This window comes from Pongo pygmaeus, chromosome 8, assembly GCF_028885625.2.
Source record: "Pongo pygmaeus isolate AG05252 chromosome 8, NHGRI_mPonPyg2-v2.0_pri, whole genome shotgun sequence".
Taxonomy (NCBI): domain Eukaryota; kingdom Metazoa; phylum Chordata; class Mammalia; order Primates; family Hominidae; genus Pongo; species Pongo pygmaeus.
Window position 1 is genome coordinate 50,445,660 of NC_072381.2, and position 21,688 is coordinate 50,467,347.

General features: G+C 37.7%; 1 protein-coding gene across 13 annotated transcripts in view; it reads left to right on the plus strand.

The window, feature by feature from the left end:
* ZFAND4 (zinc finger AN1-type containing 4) overlaps positions 1-21,688 on the plus strand; it is a 67,768-nt gene that overhangs the window by 8,754 nt on the left and 37,326 nt on the right. For 5 of the 13 annotated variants that reach the window (XR_008491896.2, XM_054435258.2, XM_054435257.2 and 2 more), the window contains exons 2-4: positions 7,823-8,123; positions 18,645-18,720; positions 19,676-19,743. Coding sequence is in view for 10 of the 13 variants with exons in the window: in XM_054435258.2 (XP_054291233.1) it covers positions 7,940-8,123; positions 18,645-18,720; positions 19,676-19,743 (328 nt within the window). In the remaining 3 variants the exon portion in view is untranslated. Of the gene's footprint in view, positions 1-7,822; positions 8,124-8,980; positions 9,083-18,410; positions 18,502-18,644; positions 18,721-19,675; positions 19,744-21,688 lie in introns of those variants that run through there. The other 8 variants (XM_054435264.2, XM_054435263.2, XM_054435262.2 and 5 more) reach the window with 5 other exon arrangements.

A 21,688-nucleotide genomic window follows, 5' to 3' on the forward strand; every position in this document is an offset into this window, starting at 1 on the left:
GTCTCAAAAAAAAAAAAAAAAGTTGGCCAGGTGCAGTGGCCCACGCTTGTAATCCCAGCACTTTGGGAGGCAGCGGATCACGAGGTCAGGAGTTCGAGACCAGCCTGCCAATATGGTGAAATCCCGTCTCTACTAAAAATACAAAAATTAGCTTGGCTTGGTGGTGTGGGCCTGTAGTCCCAGCTACTCGGGAGGCTTGAGGCAGGAGAATCACTTGAACCCAGGAGGTGGAGGTTGCAGTGAGCTGAGATCACACCACTGCACTTCACCCTGGGCGACAGAGGGAGACTCTGTCTCAAAAAAAAAAAAAAAAAAAAAAAAAAAAAAAAAAAAGAACAATATAAAGAAGTCATATTGTTTAGAATTGGTCCTCTGTAGGTGTCATGGGGTTGGGGGAAAATCCAAAATGATTGACAGATCATTTTGAGTGACAGTATGAAAGGTGGTACTCTTTACCAAGATGGGGACTACAGGAAAGCAGGAGGTTTGTGGGAAAAATATAAGTTTTGAGTATGTTGGATTTGTGGCGTATACAGATTTCAGATGCCTCTGGAATAGCATGCTTATGGAGTGGAGATTATTAACCAAACCACAATCTTTAAAAATAACTGCTTCTTTAAACATGCTTATATGAAAATTGTAGTGAGTTCAGTGATATCTCATATCCTTTGGTAGAAAAAAATGCAAAAAATGTATGTATGACATATTTCTATGACTCTTGTACTTTCACAGTGTTCACTTTTTGTTTACCTAGATTTACTCACTGATATCCTTCTCCCACTCTGAGGCTTTACCTATCATGAAATACATTTAAAAATTTACCCATGTTGGAAACCACTTCCCAACTCATCCTATAAGGCCAATATTACCCTGATACCAAATCTTGACGGACATAATGAAAACTACAGCTCATCATCTCTTGTGATTATAGACACAGAAATCCTGAGGAAATATTTTCAGATCAAATCCATCAACATATGTAAAGGATTACATACCATGTACAAATGGGATTTACCCCAGTAATGCAAGATTGATTTGACACATAAAAATTAATGTAATATGTGAATAAAAAAGTAAAGAAAACCAAATGATTACTTCAATAGACAATGAAAAAAGCGTTTGACAAAATCCGCACTCCTTCATGATTAAAAAGAAAACCCACCTAAAGCAGGAATAGAAGGGAAGCTCATCAACCTTATAATGGTAATCTATGAAAACCCCACTGTTAACATTATGCCTAAAGACTCAACGGTTTCCTTCTACAATCAAGAATTAGACAAGGATGTCCAGTTTCACCACTTTTATTCAATCTTGTACTGAAGGTTCTAGAGCAGGGCAGTTACGCAAGAAAGGGAAATAAGCCCAGTGCAGTGGCTCAGGCCTGTAATCCCAGCTCTTTGGGAGGCCAAGGTGGGTGGGTCACTTGAGGTCAGCAGTTCGAGACCAGCCTGGCCAACTTGGTGAAACCTCGTCTCTACTAAAAATACAAAAATTTGCCTGGTGTGGTGGCAGGTGCCTGTAATCCCAGCTATTTGGGAAGCTGAGACAGGCAAATCGCTTGAACTCGGGAGGTGGAGGTTGCAATGAGCTGAGATTGTGCCATTTTACTTCAGCCCAGGCAATGGAGTGGGACTGTCCCCGCCTCCAAAAAAAAGAAAAACAAAAAAAAAGAACATATAGATTAGAAAGGGAGAAGTAAAACTCTACTTGTAAATGACATGATCTTGTATATAGAGCTTTTATGGAGAGCATTTATTTAGGAAGATTTAAATAACTAAATGAACGAAATAAACAGTTCAGCACAGTTGCAGTGTGCAAGATCAATATATTAAAATCGGTTTGCATTTCTCTGATGGCCAGTGATGGTGAGCATTTTTTCATGTGTTTTTTGGCTGCATAAATGTCTTCTTTTGAGAAGTGTCTGTTCATGTCCTTCGCCCACTTTTTGATGGGGTTGTTTGTTTTTTTCTTGTAAATTTGTTTGAGTTCATTGTAGATTCTGGATATTAGCCCTTTGTCAGATGAGTAGGTTGCGAAAATTTTCTCCCATTTTGTAGGTTGCCTGTTCACTCTGATGGTAGTTTCTTTTGCTGTGCAGAAGCTCTTGAGTTTAATTAGATCCCATTTGTCAATTTTGGCTTTTGTTGCCATTGCTTTTGGTGTTTTAGACATGAAGTCCTTGCCCATGCCTATGTCCTGAATGGTAATGCCTAGGTTTTCTTCTAGGGTTTTTATGGTTTCAGGTCTAACATTTAAGTCTTTAATCCATCTTGAATTGATTTTTGTATAAGGTGTAAGGAAGGGATCCAGTTTCAGCTTTCTACATATGGCTAGCCAGTTTTCCCAGCACCATTTATTAAATAGGGAATCCTTTCCCCATTTCTTGTTTTTGTCAGGTTTGTCAAAGATCAGATACTTGTAGATATGTGGCGTTATTTCTGACGGCTCTGTTCTGTTCCATTGATCTATATCTCTGTTTTGGTACCAGTACCATGCTGTTTTGGTTACTGTAGCCTTGTAGTATAGTTTGAAGTCAGGTAGTGTGATGCCTCCAGCTTTGTTCTTTTGGCTTAGGATTGACTTGGCGATGCGGGCTCTTTTTTGGTTCCATATGAACTTTAAAGTAGTTTTTTCCAATTCTGTGAAGAAAGTCATTGGTAGCTTGATGGGGATGGCATTGAATCTGTAAATTACCTTGGGAAGGATGGCCATTTTCATGATATTGATTCTTCCTACCCATGAGCATGGAATGTTCTTCCATTTGTTTGTATCCTCTTTTATTTCCTTGAGCAGTGGTGTGTAGTTCTCCTTGAAGAGGTCTTTCACATCCCTTGTAAGTTGGATTCCTAGGTATTTTATTCTCTTTGAAGCAATTGTGAATGGGAGTTCACTCATGATTTGGCTCTCTGTCTGTCTGTTATTGATGTATAAGAATGCTTGTGATTTTTGCACATTGATTTTGTATCCTGAGACTTTGCTGAAGTTGCTTATCAGCTTAAGGAGATTTTGGGCTGAGACAATGGGGTTTTCTAGATATACTATCATGTCATCTGCAAACAGGGACAATTTGACTTCCTCTTTTCCTAATTGAATACCCTTGATTTCCTTCTCCTGCCTAATTGCCCTGGCCAGAACTTCCAACACTATGTTGAATAGAAGTGGTGAGAGAGGGCATCCCTGTCTTGTGCCAGTTTTCAAAGGGAATGCTTGCAGTTTTTGCCCATTCAGTATGATATTGGCTGTGGGTTTGTCATAAATAGCTCTTATTATTTTGAGATACGTCCCATCAATTCCTAATTTATTGAGAGTTTTTAGCATGAAGGGTTGTTGAATTTTGTCAAAGGCCTTTTCTGCATCTATTGAGATAATCATGTGGTTTTTGTCTTTGGTTCTGTTTATATGCTGGATTACATTTATTGATTTGCGTATATTGAACCAGCCTTGCATCCCAGGGATGAAGCCCACTTGATCATGGTGTATAAGCTTTTTGATGTGCTGCTGGATTCTGTTTGCCAGTATTTTATTGAGGATTTTTGCAAATCAAAACCACAATGAGATACCATCTCACACCAGTTAGAATGGCAATCATTAAAAAGTCAGGAAACAACAGGTGCTGGAGAGGATGTGGAGAAATAGGAACACTTTTACACTGTTGGTGGGATTGTAAACTAGTTCAACCCTTGTGGAAGTCAGTGTGGCGATTCCTCAGGGATCTAGAACTAGAAATTCCATTCGACCCAGCCATCCCATTACTGGGTATATACCCAAAGGACTATAAATCATGCTGCTATAAAGACACATGCACACGTATGTTTATTGCCGCATTATTCACAATAGCAAAGACTTGGAACCAACCCAAATGTCCAACAATGATAGACTGGATTAAGAAAATGTGGCACATATACACCATGGAATACTATGCAGCCATAAAAAAGGATGAGTTCATGTCCTTTGTAGGGACATGGATGAAATTGGAAATCATCATTCTCAGTAAACTATCGCAAGAACAAAAAACCAAACACCGCATATTCTCACTCATAGGTGGGAATTGAACAATGAGAACACATGGACACAGGAAGGGGAACATCACACTTCGGGGACTGTTGTGGGGTGGGGGGAGGGGGGAGGGATAGCTTTGAGAGATATACCTAATGCTAGATGACGAGTTGGTGGGTGCAGCGCACTAGCATGGCACATGTATACATATGTAACTTACCTGCACATTGCGCACATGTACCATAAAACCTAAAGTATAATAATAATAATAATAATAATAAAAAAAAGATAAAAAAAAAAGAAAAATAAAATAAAAATAAAAATAAAAATAAAACCAAAAAATAAAAAAAAAAAAATAAAATAAAATAAAATCGGTTGTTTTTCTATAAACCAGCAATGAAAAATCTGTAAATAAGACAGTGATTCCATTTGTAATAGCATTTGAAGGAATAAAATACTTAGGAATAAATTTAATAAAAGAGAACAAAACTCGTGCTTTAAAAATTATAAAATGTTGAAATAAATTAGATATAAACTGAAAAATAGTATGTATTTATGGATTAGAAGACTTAGTATTAAGATTGCAATATTCTCCAAATCTACAGACTTAATACAATCCCTGTCAAAATCCCAGCTGACATTTTTGCAAAATGGGCATACTTAAAATTCATATGGCAATTCAAGGAGCCCAGAATAGCCAACAATCTAAAAAGAACAAATTGGAGGCCTCACACTTCCTGATTTCAGAACTTACTACAAAGCTACAGTAATTAAGATATGGTGGTACTGGCATAGGTAGATCAACAGAATAAAGAGTCTGGAAATAAACCTTCACATTTACAATAAATTGGTTTTTAAGAAGGATCCAAGACAATTCAGTTGGGAATGAATGGTTATTCTGACAAATGATACTGTAACAACTGGTTATCTACATGCAAAAGAATAAAGTTAGACCCTACCTCACACCATACACAAAACTAAATTGAAATTGGACAGTACACCTAAATATAAGAGCTAAAACTATACAATTTTTAGAAAAATATATAAGTCAATCTTTATTACCTTGGGTTAGGCCAAGCTTTTTAAGTATGATAAAGGAAAAATAGCCTAATTAGACTTCAACAAAATTAAAAACTTTTGTGTTTCAAAAGATATTATCAAGAGACAACCCACAAAATGAGAGAAGATATTTGCCATTCATATATCTGTTAAGTGTTTTTATCTAGAATATGTGATATAAAAACTCATACAACTCAATAAAAAATCCAATTAAAAATAGACAAAACATATGAATAGGCATTTCTCCAAAGAATGTATGCAAATGGCCAATAATGACATAAAAAAGATGCGCAATATCATTAGTTTTTAAAGAAATGGAAGTCAACCACAATGAGATACTACTTCACACCCACTAGGATAGCTTTAATCAAAAGGACAGAAACAAGTATTGGCAAGGGTGTGGAGAAATTGGCACCCTCATTCATTGTTGATGGGACTATAGAATGATCCATACCATTTAGAAAACTGTTTGGTAGTTCCACAAATTGCTAAACATAAGAGTTATCACATTACCTAGCAAAGCTACTTCAAAGAGAAAGGAAAACATATATTTACACAAAAACTTGCAGTTGAATGTTCATCTTAGCATTATATGTAACAGCCCAAAATTGGAAACGACTCAAATGCTCATCAACTGATGGATGGATAAACAACATGAGATATATTGCTACAAGGGACTATTATTCAGCAATAAAAAGGAGTGAAGTCCTGATATATCCTAGAACATGATGAACTTTGAAAACATTATGCTAAGTGAAAGAAGCCAGTCACGAAAAAATCATATATGATTCTATTTATGTGAAATGTCCAGAATAGACCAATTTGGAGATAGAAAGTAGATCAGTGGTTGTCTAGGGTTGAGTGGGGGACTGGGGGAATTTGGGAGTGATGGTTACAGGGTATGGGGTTCCTTTTAGAGGTGATGAAAATGTTTTAAAGCAAATGTGGTGATGGTTGCACAACTCTGTGTATGTAATAAAAACCATTGAATTTTAGACTTTAAATGAGTGACTTTTATGGTATGTGAATTATATTTCAATAAAGCTTTTTTTTTTTTTTTTTTTAATGATGGAGTCTTGCTCTGTCACCCAGGTTGGAGTTCAGTGGCGCAATCTTGGCTCACTGCAACCTCTGCCTCCTGGACTCAAGCAATTCTCCTGCCTCAGCCTCCCGAGTAGCTGGGACTACAGGTGTGCGCCACCATTCCTGGCTAATTTTTGTATTTTTTGGTAGAGATGGGGTTTCGCCATTTTGGCCAGGCTGGTCTCGAACTCCTGACCTCAGGTGATCCGCCCACCTCGGCCTCCCAACGTGCTGGGATTACAGGTGTGAGCCACTGCGCCTGGCCCTCAGTAAAGCTATTTTTAAAAAGGTTTACCCACCTCACCAGAAAGATGTGTATCATTTGTCCTAGTTTAAGTTCAAGGCCCCCCTGTATAGAGTTTTCACGATTAATAGCAATAGCAATTTGATCATTTTTGTGCACCTAGTTCTATACTTGTCATTTAGTTTACTACTTCTATTTGTTGGGCTTACCACTCATATTTATTAGCCATTGTATGTGTGTGAGCAGAGATTGTCTAATACTTATTATCAATTTTAATGTCATCTGAATGCTATAATACTGGAAACCATTGATGATTTAGTGAGTACTACTTTTTCTTTTTTTTTTGAGACCAGCGTCTTTCTCTGTTGCCCAGGCTGGGGTGCTGTGGTGCGATCTCGGCTCACTGCAAGCTCTGCCTCCCAGGTTCACGCGATTCTCCTGCCTCAGCCTCCCAAGTAGCTGGGACTACAGGCACACACCGCCACACCCGGCTCATTTTTTTCTTGTATTTTTAGTAGAGATTGGGTCTCACCATGTTAGCCAGGATGGTCTCGATCTCCTGACCTCATGATCTGCCACCTCAGCCTCCCAAAGTGCTGGGATTACAGGCATGAGCCACAGCCCCTGGCCTAGTGAGTACTATTTTTAAGCAACCTATTATGGTGGTTGGCATTCCTTTTATCCAGTATGATTCAAATATACAACAGGAGTAGGCATGGTGGCTCACGCCTGTAATCCCAGCACTTTGGGAGGCAGGCGGGTGGATCACAAGGTCAAGAGATCGAGACCATCCTGGCCAACATGGTGAAACCCCGTCTCTACTAAAAATACAAAAATCTGCTGGGCATGGTGGTGGGTGCCTGTAATCCCAGCTACTTGGGAGACTGAGGCAGGAGAATTGCTTGAACCCGGGAGGCGGAGGTTGCAGTGAGCCGAGATTGTGCTACTGCACTCCAACCTGGCGACAGAGTGAGACTCTGTCAACAAAAAAAAAAAAAAAAAAAAAAGTCAAATGTACAATCGTTGTAAAGTTATGCTTTATATGGTGTAGAAGACATAATTTGTATGTTTTAGAAAAGGATATGAATAAATTTTTCAAAGCCTTACAGAAATATACTGATGTGTTTGTCGAGTTTGGCTTATATATCATTTAACAACAAAAGTATTTGTTGAGCATGTACTGTATATATAACTGTGCTGAGCTCTAGTAAGATACATTATAATATCAAAAATATACCTAGTCTTAATAATCTTATGGTCTAGATGGGAGAGTGATTTCAGAGACAAATGTGAAAAGTTCAGGATTAGACATAATTAAAAGCACTAAAGTGAATTCTGGGACTGTCTGGAAGATTGATATGGGCCACAGTTACATGGAAAATCTTTATGGACAAATACGACTTTCAGATAGGCTTGTTAAAAAAATTCTTGTCTTTTTAGGTACAAAACTCAAAACATGAACAACAATATATATTACCAATCTTCAAACCTGATTTGGCTAGAACTGGAATACAGTTGCCTACGACATATTTTAGAGGAACTAGAAAAGTCAAAGTAATGGATAACAGAAAAGAGCCTCCATTCTTCAATGATGATAACATGGGACCATTTTACTACAGGCTTCATTTCTGTGATACCATGGAGCTCTTCATTGAAACATTAACTGGAACATGTTTTGAGCTGAGAGTTTCACCTTTTGAAACTGTTATTTCTGTGAAAGCAAAAATTCGAAGATTGGAAGGTACTCGTCTTTCTTTGTTTTTAGGATATGAAAATTAAATTTGTTCATCAATAATGTCTAGTAGTTTTTGAACTATTTTAATGGAGACAAATTTCAAACATATATGATGTTAGAATAAGATAATGAACCCCCTCCTACTTCCTCTCTCCAACATTTATCAGCTTATGAACTATTTTATCCCCATTGCTGTGTTCACCACATTCTTTGGAAACAAATGCCTGGCATCATGCTATGGTGTGAAATAATATTTTAGAATAGCTTTCAGCAGGTTATAGTGACATGCAAATTATGCCTTAACTATTTTATAGTTACTTTTAATGTTACTTTATATTACTTTTAATGGGAAATAGTAATTATATTCCCTTCTAGGGGCCTTATTTCCCTTTTTACACTGCTTTGCAACCACCCTCCTTTTTTTTTTTTAATGTGGAGGTTTTCCAAAAAGAGTTTTTGGCTTACATTTACATATATTCAAAGTTCCCTTAGTATAGCAGGGGTGCTGAATAATGTGTAATGTCTCTTTTGTGGTTTGTATATTTGCAGAAAGTGCCTAAAAAGACTAATTTGTATTAAAATTAGTCTTTGCATTTTGCAGATTTCTGCAATAAGTAATGTTTGCCATTTATAGTTGTTAAAAATCCAGTTTTGAGTAGAAAATTAAATTGTTCCATATAACAGTAAATGGATCTTTGTTGATGGAACCAGCTGGAACTTGCTTGTAATATAAAGGTAGTGACTAGGGTTGCCCTCCAGCTGGTTTAAGTTCAGAATTATAGAAGGATGAGGAGGGTTAGAATTTTTCATTTTTGTGAGGCCAAGAATATATATGAGCTCCTGAATATTTGCTATTTCTCTAGACCCAGGAGATCCTACTGAAGTGAGTGGCTGGCCGAGTCCAGTGACCACATCAGCACATTCAGTAATGACTCTTGAAGCTTTTGTCTGCCCTAAATGATTTGGTGAGATCTAGAGTCATAATAGTTTATTTTGACTTTGTTCTCTTTTGCAATTTATATCATAGTTTAAAGGATACCTTTTTTGGAGCATGAAGATAAAATCTTGCGTTGTAAATAATCTCTGTACTTTTTATCTCTTTCATGAATTTTAAATAATTTGTATGCAGCAAAAGCACTTTAGAGAGGATCCTGTTTCAATCTTTTTATGTCAGAAGAGTCAACTTGGGTTTAGAGGAGATTAATAACTCATCCAAGGGAAATATTTAGTTTCCGTGAGTCAGAACCAGAGCCAAGTTATAGAGTCCTTGTCCTCTGTAGGAGGAGACATTGTGGGGACAAAAGCAGTGGCTTTGTGGTTATTAGACAATTGAATCTAAGTTTAAATGTTTATGAACAAATACAGATATTGGGAAATTAAATAAGGTAATATGTAAAATACCTACTGTCTTAGTCTGCTGGAGCTGTCATAACAAAATACCACAGACTGGTGGCTTAAACAACAGAAATTTATTTCTCACTGTCTGAAGGCTGAATATCAGGGTACCAGCATGGGCAGGTTCTGGTGGGGACTGTCCTCTACGCTTGCTCACTGCATTTTCACTGCATCTTCACATGGCAGAGAGAGGGCATAGTATCTTTTTTTTTTTTTTTTTTTTTTTTATTCCTTCGAGACGGAGTTTCGTACCTGTTGCCCAGGCTGGAGAATGGCGCAATCTCTGCTCACCACAACCTCCGCCTCCTGGGTTCAAGCGATTCTCCTGCCTCAGCCTCCCAAGTAGCTGGGATTACAGGCATGCACCACCATGCCCGACTAATTTTGCACTTTTAGTAGAGATGGGGTTTTACCATGTTGTCCAGGCTGGTCTCGAACTCCTGACCTCAGGTGATCCACATGCCTTGGCCTCCCAAAGTGCTGGGATTACAGGCGTGAGCCACCTAACTCAGCCAAAAAATACATTTTAAGCCCTTTCTGGGTGATCTTTACATTTATATCCTGGAAGACATTTGGGATCACACGGTATGAGTCAGATTCTCCAAGTTAGAGGGATATGGAGTACGGAGGGCAGAGATGAGGCTGCTTGGGTTTGTCCTGCTGGGAAAATGATTATTCTGCCAGACTGCTTTTCCTTTAGGGGAAGTTTTTGGTGAGTTGAGAACTAGAGCCTGGCGGAGAGAGTGGGGAGGATGGAGGGGCTAGTGGAGAAAGGGCTGAAACAGTGTGCCGCATTAGGAACAAGGAGGCTGCAGCAAGGGAGGAGCAGGGCCTGCTCAGGGACTTAAAATGGGCCTTGAAAAAGGGACTGGAGTGCCGAAGCCATGCTGCCTGGCTTCAGATTACTGGCTGCCCAAATTACTTAATCTCTCTGTATCTTAGTTGTCTCAGTCTAAAATAGGAAGAATAATAGTATTTATCTCAAAGGGTTGTTCTCAGGATTAAATGAGTTAAAGGTGAAGTGCTTAGCAGAGCGATCCTCCTGCCTCAGCCTTCCAAAGAGCTGGGATTACAAACGTGAGCCACCAGGCCCAGCCCTCTTCCTTTGTTTATGTAGATCTGAGTTTCTGACCTACATCTTGTTTTTTGTGAATAATGTCTTTTAACATTTCTTGCAATATGGGTCCACTGGCAACAAATTCCACCAAGCTCAGCCCTCTTGCTTTCTTTATGTAGATCTTAGTTTCTGACCTACATCATTTTTTCTGTGAATAATGTGTTTTAACGTTTCTTGCAAAAAAGCCATCTTTTAACGTTTCTTGTTTGTCTGAAAAAGTATTTCTCCTTCATTTCTGAAGGGTAATATTTCAGGGTATAGAATTCTAAGTTGGTATTTTTTGTCTTTCAACACTAAATATTCCACTCCACTCTTTTGTTATTTGCATGATTTCTGATGAAAACTCCCCTGTAGTAATTATCTTTGCTTCTCTTTAGGTAAGGTGTTTTTTTCCCTTTCCTGGCTGATTTAAGGATTTTGTCTTTGTCTTTGCTTTTCTACAGTTTGATATAATATGTTGAAGGTGTATATTTTTTGGTAGTTATCGTGTTTGGTATTCTCTGAGCTTCTTGGATCTGTGGTTTGGTATGTTTCATTAATTTTGGAAAATCTGGGCCATTATTTAAGTATTTCTTCTGTCTCATTTTTTCTTCTGATATTCTAGTGGCACCTTTTGAAATTGCTACAACTTTTGAAATTGTCCCACAGTTAATAGATGTTGTTTTTGTGCATTCTTTTTTCTCTTAACAGCCCGTTTTGCCAAGTTTATTTTATTTTCTTTGTTTCTTTTATTTATTTATTTATTTTGAGATGGGATTTCACTATGTTGGCCAGGCTGGACTTGAACTCCTGGACGCAAATGATCCTTGTGCCTCAGCCTTTCAAGTAGTTGGGACTACAAGTGCATACCACTGTGCCTTGCCTAGGAAGTTTCTGTTGCCATTTTTTTTTTTTTTTTTTTTTTTTGAGACGCGTCTTGCTCTGTCGCCCATGCTGGAGTGCTGTGGCGTGATCTCGGCTCCCTGCAAGCTCCACCTCCCGGGTTCACGCCATTCTCCTGCCTCAGCCTCCCGAGTAGGTGGGACTACATGCCCGGCTAATTTTTTGTATTTTAGTAGAGACGGGGTTTTACCGCGTTAGTCAGGATGGTCTCGATCTCCTGACCTCGGGATCTGCCCGTCTCGGCCTCCCAAATTGCTGGGATTACAGGCGTGAGCCACCGCACCCGGCCTCTGTTGCCATTTTTCAAACTTCCCAATTCTTTTCCAGATCCAGTCTGCAGATCACCAGTCAAAGGCATTCTTTATTTCTGTTAGTGTTTTTATTTTTAACATCTACTTTTTATTCTTAAAGTTTCCATCTCTGCTTGTATTATCAATCTGTTATTTCATGTTGTATACTTTTCCATTAGATTTCTTAGCATATTAATCTTAGCTGTTTTAATTTCCCTGTCTGATAATTTCAAGATCTCTGCCATATCTGAGTCTATTTCTGATGCTAGTTTTGTCTTTTCATACTGTATTTTTTCATGTCTTTTAGCATGCTTTGTAATTTTTAGTTGAAAACCAGACATAATATATCAGGTAATAGGAATTGAGGTAAATAGGACATTAGAGTGAGGTTTTATCTTCAACTTGCTAGAAATTGGGCTGTGTTTAATGTTTGCTGTGATTATAAGTGCCAGAGGCTTCAAATTCCTCTAGTTTTTTCTTATTTTGTCTCCCCTGTTGCCTTTGAGTTTCCCTCCTTAGAGTTTGTGTCTTACAATTCTTTCTGTTGTAATCCACTGTTGTTATACTGGAGCCTTGTTAGTGTGGTGGTGAGGTATTAGGAAGAGGGGGAACATTCTGTAATCTTATGATTAAATCTTTCAGTGGGCCTGTGCCTCTAGGCTGGGACCTTCAAAGTGTATCTTAGCTTCTCCCCTCCTTCAACTTCTAGTAGTTTAGGTGAGTTGAGGTAGGGAGGCTAGAGGGGCCTGGTTTCTGGCGCTCGGTAATTTCCCAGTCTCATACTAGTCCACACTCAGCCTCTATGAATTCATCAAAATTACCATTTAAGTGTTCCTTCCAGTTTATGACTTTAGAGGCTTCAGCTTCACATAAATGGATCTTGGCTCTGACTCTCTGGGTTTGCCTATCTCAACAGATTTTCTTATGGTGGTTTACCTTACTACCTAATTTCTCTGATGGCACCAAGAAAAGTTGTTGGTTTTCGGTTTGTTCAGCTTTTTTTCTTGTAAGGAGTGATGAATTAAAAGTTCTCTATATATCAGCGCTGAAACTAGGAGTCTCAACTTCTTAAAAACATAACCATTTATTTTAAAATTCCAATAACTGTGTTAGCTATATCCTACAAGCTTTTGGTAAGTTGAATGTCAGTGTTATTAAATTCCAAGTATTTGTTTTGCTAAAAATATTTTTTTGTTTAAAAAATTATAATAGTTATTTAAGGGCTTTGTAATCACAGCAATATAAATGATTAGACAGCTTCAATCATTTTTTGTAGTTTATACACATTCTTAATTTGCTAACTAATAATACTGAGCATGTTTTTATTTGTCTCCAAATTCTAACAAACTATTTTTTAGGAAGATATAATTTACATATCATACAATTTACATATTGTATTAGTTTGCTAGGGCTGTCATAGCAAAGTATCACAAACTGGGTGACTTAAATAACAGAAAGTTACACAATTTTGGAGGCTGAAAATACAAGATTTAGTTCATGACGGTGTCAGGTCCTTCTGAGGGCTGTAGAATCTGTCACATGCCTTTCACCCAGCTCCTGGGGGTTTGCTTTCAATCTTTCTAGTTCATTGGCTTATTCAAGGCATCACCCTGGTCTTTTCATGTGATAATCTTCTTGTGTCTGTGTGTATCTGCCTCCAAATTTCTCCTTTTTATATGGATACCAGTCATATTGGATTAGGCCCTCCCTAGTTACCTCACTTTAACTTGAATACTTATGTCAAGATTCTATATTCAAGATAAGGTCACATTCTGAGGTATAAGAGGCTTAGACTTCAACATAAGAATTTTGAAGGGACACAGTTGAACCCATAACAAGTATATTGTTCTGTTGGTGTTGGCAGACATTTACTATCATACAGTCACCACCACAATCAAGATATAGAACAGTTCCATCACCTATCAGAATTCTCCTGTACCTTTTGTGGTCAATCCCTTCCTCTATTCCAAGCCCCTATCGTACCCACTGATCTGTTTTTGTTCCTGTAATTTGCCTTTTTTAGAATTTTATATAAATGAAATCATATACTTTATAGTCTCTTAAGTCTGATTTTTTTCACTTATGCATAATATGTTTGAGACTTACCATATTGTTATATGTATCAGTAGTTCATTCTGTTTATGGCCGAGTAATGTTCCATTATAAGGAAGTACCATAGTTACTCATTCCCAAGTTGAGGGACATCTGGGTAGTTTTTAGTTTTTGGTGATTACAAATAAAGCCATATAAACTTTCACATACACATTTTTATGGAAGTATAGGTTTTTATTTCACTTGAATAAATACTTAAGAGTGGAATTGCTGAATTGCATAGAAAGTATATAGTTAACTTGATAAAACTGCTAAATTATTTTCCAGAGTGGTTGTTACCATTTTGTGTTTGTATGAGTAATACATAAAAGTTCTAGTTGCTCTGTATCCTTATCAGCACTTAATAATATTGTCTGGGTTCTTTTAGTTTTAGTTTTTGTTTCATTTTTGCTATTATAATTCGAACTGGAAATATTTCACTGTGGTTTTAATTTACATTTTCCTAATGACTGATGATGTTATGCATCTTTTAATTGGCTTGTCATCTGTCTAATAAGTTCAGGTTGAGAGGCTGAGCCAGGTGGATCACTCAAGTCCAGGAGTTCAAGACCAGTCTGGGCAACATTGCGAAACCCTGTCTCTACTAAAAATACAAAAATTATCTGGGTGTGGTGGCATGCGCCTGTAGTCCCAGCTGCTCAGGAGGCTAAAGTGGGAGGATCGCTTGAGCTCAGGACGTGGAGGTTGCAGTGAGCTAAAATTGCAGCATTGCACTCCAGCCTGGGCAATGGATGAGACCCTGTCTCAAAAAAAAAAAAAAAAAAAGTTCAGGTTGCTGTCACAGAATACCATAGATTGGATGGCTTAAACAACAGAATTTTATTTCTCACGGTTCTGGAGCTGGGAAGTCCAAGATTACCCACAGGTCTAGGGTCTGGTGAGGGCACTCTTTCTGCCCTCACCTATTTTGCAGACAGCTATTTTCTTTCTACATCCTCTTACGGTAGAGAGATAGGGAGATCATCTCTCTTCTAAGGACAGTAATCCCATTATTGAGGACCCTACCCTCATGACCTGATTACCTCCAAAGACCCCCAACCTTACCTCTGATACCATTATATTGGGTATTTAGGCTTCAGCATATGAATTTGGGTGGGGGAATACAAACATTCAGTCTGTTGCATCATCTGTATATCTTTTTTGGTGAAGCGTCTATTCAAATTTTTGTTGTTTTCTTGTTATTGTGTTTTGATATTCTAGTGCTTTTAAGTTTTCCATTACAGTTTTTGTTTGTTTCTTTTCTTTTCTTTTTTTTTTTTTTTTTTTTTTTTTTTGAGACAGGTTCTCACTTTGTTACCCAGCCTGAAGTGCAGTGGCACCATTACAGCTCACTGAAGCTTTGAGCTCTCGGAGACAGGGTTTCACCATATTGGCCAGGCTGGTCTCAAACTCCTGACCTTGTGATCTGCCCACCTCAGCCTCCCAAAGTGCTGAGATTACAGGCATGAGCCACCTTGCCTGGCCGATTCCCTCTTTTTCAGTCTTTTGGAATAGTTTCAGTAGGATTGGTACCAATTCTTCTCTTCTCTTTTCTCTTCTCTTCTCTTCTCTTCTCTTTTCTTTTTAGAAACGGAGCCTTGCTCTGTCAAGGCTGGAGTGCAGTGGTGCGATCTTGGCTCACTGCAACCTCCGCCTCCCGGGTTCAAGCAATTCTCCTGCCTCAGCCTCCCAAGTAGCTGGGACTACAGGTGCGTGCCACCACGCCCAGCTAATTTTTTGTATTTTTAGTAGAGATGGGGTTTCACTGTGTTAGCCAGGATGGTCTTGATCTCCTGACCTCGTGATCCACCCATCTCAGCCTCCCAAAGTGCTGGGATTACAGGCATGAGCCACTGCGCCCGGCCAGTACCAATTCATTGAATGTCTGGTAGAATTTGTCTGTGAATCCATCTGGCCCTGGGCTTTTTTTTTGTTGTTGGCAATTTAAAAATTACTGATTCATTCTCACTGCTTGTCACTGGTCTGTTCAGGATTTCTATTTCTTCCTGACTTAAGGTAGGAGGATTGTATGTTTCTAGGAATTTATCCATTTCATCTAGATTTTCTAGTTTGTGTGCATAAAGGTATTTACAGTAGTCTTGAATGATCTTTTGTATTTCTGTGGTGTAAGTTGTAATGTCTCCGTTTTTATTTCTCAGTGAGTTTATTTGCATTTTCTGTTTTCTTTTCTTATTAATATAGCTAATGGCCTGTGGATTTTGTTTATATTTTCAAAGAACCAAACTTTTGTTTATTGATCTTTAGTATTTTTTTGTTTCAGTTCAATTTAGTTCTGCTCTGATCTTTGTTATTTCTTTTCTAATGCTAGCTGTGGGTTTGGTTTGTTCTTGTTTCTTTAGTTCCTTGAGGTGTGATGTTACACATCAAACTGTGATGTCAGTTTGTGACCTTTCAGACTTTTTGATGTAGGCATTCAGCACTATAAACTTTCCTCTTAGCACTGCTTTTGCTGTATCCCAGAGGTTTAGATAACTTGTATCACTATTATCATTCCTTTGGAAGAATTTTTAAATCTCCATCTTGATTTCATTGTTAACCCAAAAATCATTCAGGAGCAGATTGTTTAATTTCCATGTATTTGTATAGTTTGAGGATTCCCTTTTGGAGTTGATTTCTAATTTTATTCCACTGTGGTCTGGGGGGATACTTGATAGAATTTTGATTTTTTAAAAATTTTTGAGACTTTTTTGTGGCCTCTCATATGATCTGTCTTGGAGAATGTTTCATGTGCTGATGAGAAGAATGTATATTTTTCAGTTCTTCGGTCGAATGTTCTGTAAATATCTGTTAGGTCCATTTGTTCTAGAGTGCAGTTTAAGTCCATTTTTTCTTTGTTGACTTTCGGGCTTGATGACCTGTCTAGTGCTGTCAGTGGAGTGTTAAAGTCCCCCACTATTATTGTGTTGTTGTCTCTTTTCCTAGTAGCAATAGTTTTATGAATCTGGGAGCTCAAGAGTTAGGTGCATATATATTTAAGATTGTAATATCTTCTTGTTGGATTGATCCTTTTATCATTATATAATGACCTTCTTTGTCTTTTTTTTTGTAATATTGTTGCTTTAAAGTCTGTTTTCTCTGACATAAGAATAGCTACTCCTGCTTGCTTTTGATTTCCATTTTAGGCCTTAAATATTAAACTCTTCCTGATTCATGATATCTTCTTTTTTTTTTGAGATGGAGTCTCACTCTGTTGCCGGGCTGGAATGCAGTGGCGCAATCTCGGCTCACTGCAACCTCTGCCTCCCAGGTTCAAGTGATTCTCCTGCCTCAGCCTACCGAGTAGCTGCGACTACAGGCGCCTGCCACTATGCCTGGCTAATTTTTGTATTTTTAGTAGAGACGGGGTTTCACCATGTTGGCCAGCATGGTCTCGATCTTTTGACCTCGTGATCCACCTGCCTTGGCCTCCTAAAGTGCTGGAATTACAGGCCTGAGCTACTGTGCCCAGCCCAATATCTTTTTTTTTTTTTTCAACTTTCATTTTAGGTTCAGTGGATACATGGGCAGGTTTGTTATGTGAGTAATTGTGTGTTGCTGAAGTTTGGTGTATGAATTATCCTGTCACCCAGGATGTGAGCATAGTACTCGATGGGTAGTTTTTCAACCCACATCCCCTTCCCTCCTCATGTAGTCCCTAGTGTCTATTGTTCCCATCTTTGTGTCCATATATACTCAGTGTTTAGCTCCTGCTTATAAGTGAGAACACATGATATTTGGGTTTTCTGTTCCTGCATTTGTTCTCTTAGGATGATGGCCTCTAGCTGCATTCATGTTGCCGCAAAGGACCTGATTTTATTCTTTTTATGGCTGCATGGTGTTCTGTGGTGTATATGCACCACATTTTATTTGTCCAGTCCACTGTTGCAGGGGCATCTTGATTGATTTCATCTCTTTGGTATTGTGAATAGTACTGTGATGAACATACCAGTGCATGTGTCTTTTTGATAGAGCGATTTATTTTTCTCTGGGTATATACCCAGTAGTGGAATTGCTAGGTTCAATGGTAGTTCTGTTTTAAACTCTTTGAGAAATCTCCACATTGCTTTCCACAATGGCTGAACTAATTTGCATTCCCACCAGCAGTGTATGCGTTCCCTGTTCTCCTCAACCTTGACAACCTCTGTTATTTTTTGACTTTTTATTAATAGCCATTCTGACAGGTGTGAGCTTGTATCTCATTGTGGTTTTGATTTACATTTCTCTAATGATTAGTGATGTTGAGCTTTTTAAATATATTTGTTGGCCACATATATGTCTTTTTTTGAGAAGTGTCTGTTCATGCATGTCCTTTGCCCATTTTTTAATGGGGTTGTTCTTTGTTGGTTGAATTAAGTTCTTTGTAGATTGTAGATATTAGACCTTTGTCAGATGCATAGTTTCTGAATATGTTCTCCCATTCTATAGATCATCTCTTTACTCTGTTGATAGTTTCTTTTGCTGTGCAGGAGCATGGTATCTTGCCTTTTAAAGGGATCCCTATCTTATACCTTGTTTTAGGACCAGAGAGTTATTGCAACATCCTGTTCTTTTCTACAGTGAATGGATTGGACTATATCTCCTTTTAGGCCTGCCTTCTACCTATGATTCTGTAAGTTTTAGCACCTAGCGTTCGATTTAGAAGAATGTTTAATTTATTAGTACTCTTAGTTCCTTAATGAAATAGATTTGTATCATACTCTTGGAGATGCTATTGAATTCTTTAACACTTTTTTTTAATAACTTTCCCTTAAGGTATTCCCATCTGTCGACAACACTTGATTTGGAATAACATGGAACTTGAAAATGATTATTGCCTGAATGATTACAAGTGAGTGTAATTGCATATTGGCTGTTTTGTAGGCACTTAGTATTATGACTCCATATGCTAATGTTTTTCTTTTGAACTCTTAGATCATGTCTCTTTTTCTTCTGAATAGTTCACATTCCTAGATTTCATTATACATACTGAACTTTAGATGCATTAGTTTGGTACCCTATACTACTTTAACCTTTATTCTCTGATACATTTATTTTCCCTTTTCATTTTTCATGTCAAGCTGTTTATCTCCTGCCTTTTGAAATCCTCCTATTATCTTCTTGCCTACTTTGCTCCTTTCTTTGAATATTGAACCATTCCTTCATGGCTATGTTCCTTTCTTTCTGTTTTTACAAGAGTTTTGGATAAGAGAGAATTGTTCTTCCCAAAGTCTTTCCTTTCTCATTAAGCCCTCCTTTTGTTACTAAGAAATGCTGTGTGCACCAGTGACTACGAACATACTTTCTGACACTTTGTCTCTCTTATTTCTCCCCCCTTTCACATGATTCATCACTCCTTTATTAAGAAAAGAGCAAAAGGATGAGCGGCAGTGTGGAATAGCTATAAGAGCACTGAAAGTCAGGAGACCTTGTTATTTTTCTGTTTTATTTCTGTTTTATTAAATAGATTTGCTATTTTCTGCACTTTGGGTCTCCGGCAAGCCACTTTTGTTCTCTGGGCCTCCTTTTCCTTAATGTGAAATGAACAGGCTAAAACACGTAATCACAGAGGTCTTTTCCAGTATGTTTATTCTTGGATTTCTTTATGGCTTATGAGAATTTGTTTCACCTTTTTTATTATTTGTACCAGTAAATATGTTAACATTTTATATGTATTTACATTGCTATATCTTTTTATATTTTAGAGAGTGGGCACTCTGCTTGATAAGCCAGCACATAATTAATGTGTACATTTAACTGAATGCATTTTGATTATTATGATTTATTTTTGTGTTAACTATCCACAGCATTTCAGAAGGGTGTACCTTGAAGCTAGTTTTGGCTATGCGTGGCGGACCTATAAATACTAGAAGAGGTAGGCATATATATATATTAAAGCAATTTGACAGTAACATTGTTTATGTCAGTTAGTATTTTTATAGCCTCAGGTTTTATTTAGGTTTCCTTTCTGCTATTAGGTCTTAGAAAAGTCACATTTGATTCTCTAGGCATTGTTCTTTAAAACCTAAATACCTAGAGGCTGGAACTCTAAAATACAATTCAGAAAAATCACATGATTCCTGATATAATTCAGAGAGGTTTAAAAATAAACCTTTTGCCAGTATAGGGAACAGAAATGGAATGACATACTGTAAATGCTATGTTACCATTGTGTTTAGTTTCATACGAGTCTTGTTTATTTTTAAATCTACCAGATCTTCAAATCCCAAGATTATGATCGTTTTGCGAAATTCCAACATTGCCTGTTTACCTGGTTTGTGATGCGTCTGGGTTTCATGGATATTATCATGGCCCCAGTTGCATCCTTTCTCAGAATATAAGTAGTTCTGAAATCCAGTCATTCATTCAACAAATACATATTGAGTGTCTACTGAATGGTCAGTGCAATGTTGCAAGTATGGTAGACATGGGAGAGAAAGTCTCTGCTTCATGACAGTGCCTACAATAAATGTGTAAAGAGTCAATGTAACTCCTAATGGTTGTAAGTGCTATGCAGAAAATAGGGTAGGAAGGGCCCTCGAAAAAGATGACATTAGTGGAGACTTGATTGGTGAGAGGGTTTTCTTAAGCACAAGAAGAGCTGGCAGTATTCACATTGGTCCCTGAGTCAGGTATGTCACATGAATTCCCATGAAGTGGAGGAGGCTAGTCAGAGTGTCCTCTTCTGTGGACCTCATTTTGAGGAAGTCCTTCAGATTTATTTGATCCTTCACTAACCAGAAAACCGAAGGATTTTGGTATTGATTCTAGTCCTGGCTTGCTTCCACATGTCAAATTATATCCCTATGTTTCATAATTTTGGTTAGAAAATAGGATTAATGCCATCTTTTTCTTAGCTACTTCAAGAGGATTTAATGAGATATGCTACTTTGGCTGTTGAACTGCTTTTTATAGGTTAGAGAAAAACAAAGTTAATAATGTTAGGGCCTTTTAGCACTCCTGATATCAGAGACTTTTAATTAATTGGATTTAGGTAATTGTCCTATGTGACATTTATAGTAATAACTATAGTAATAACTATAAATGTTTATAGTAATAACTATGTGATGTTTATAGTGATAACTCTTGAGAGTAGCACAAGAACCCTATGTTTACTGAGCCATTATGTTAAGATACAATTATATAGTGTTTAATGCCATGTGAATTCTATTGTATTACATTTTTGAAAGTTGGTTATTTGTGCGTAGTACTACTTTAAACCAGAGTGTTTAATCAAAACACCTACTTTTCTTATTAGGACTAAAATTATTTTATATGTTTATGAGGAGTGTGATACAGATTCTGAGGTAAATATATATATTTTTTAACTTTTTTTTTTTTTTTTTTTTTTTTTGAGACGGAGTCTTGCTCTGTCACCGAGGCTGGAGTGCAGTGGCATGATCTCTGCTCACTTCAACCTCTGCCACCTGGGTTCAAATGATTCTCCTGCCTCACCCTCCCGAGTAGCTGGGATTACAGGCACTGGTATTGAGGTCAGGAGTTTGAGACCAGCTTGGCCAACATGGTGAAACCCCATCTATACTAAAAATACAAAAATTAGCTGGGCATGGTGGCAGGCTACTCAGGAGGCTGAGACACGAGAATTGCTTGAACCTGGGAGACAGAGGTTACAGTGAGTGGAGATTGCACCACTACACTCCAGTCTGGGTGACAGAGTGAGACTCTGTCTCAAAAAAAGAATACAAATAAAAAAATAAAAACTGTTTTTGAAATAACCATTATCAAAGCAGCATAGAAAGATTAAAATCAGTTTCTTTTCTAAAACTAAATTGTGCCCAATGCATATCAAACTTCATATA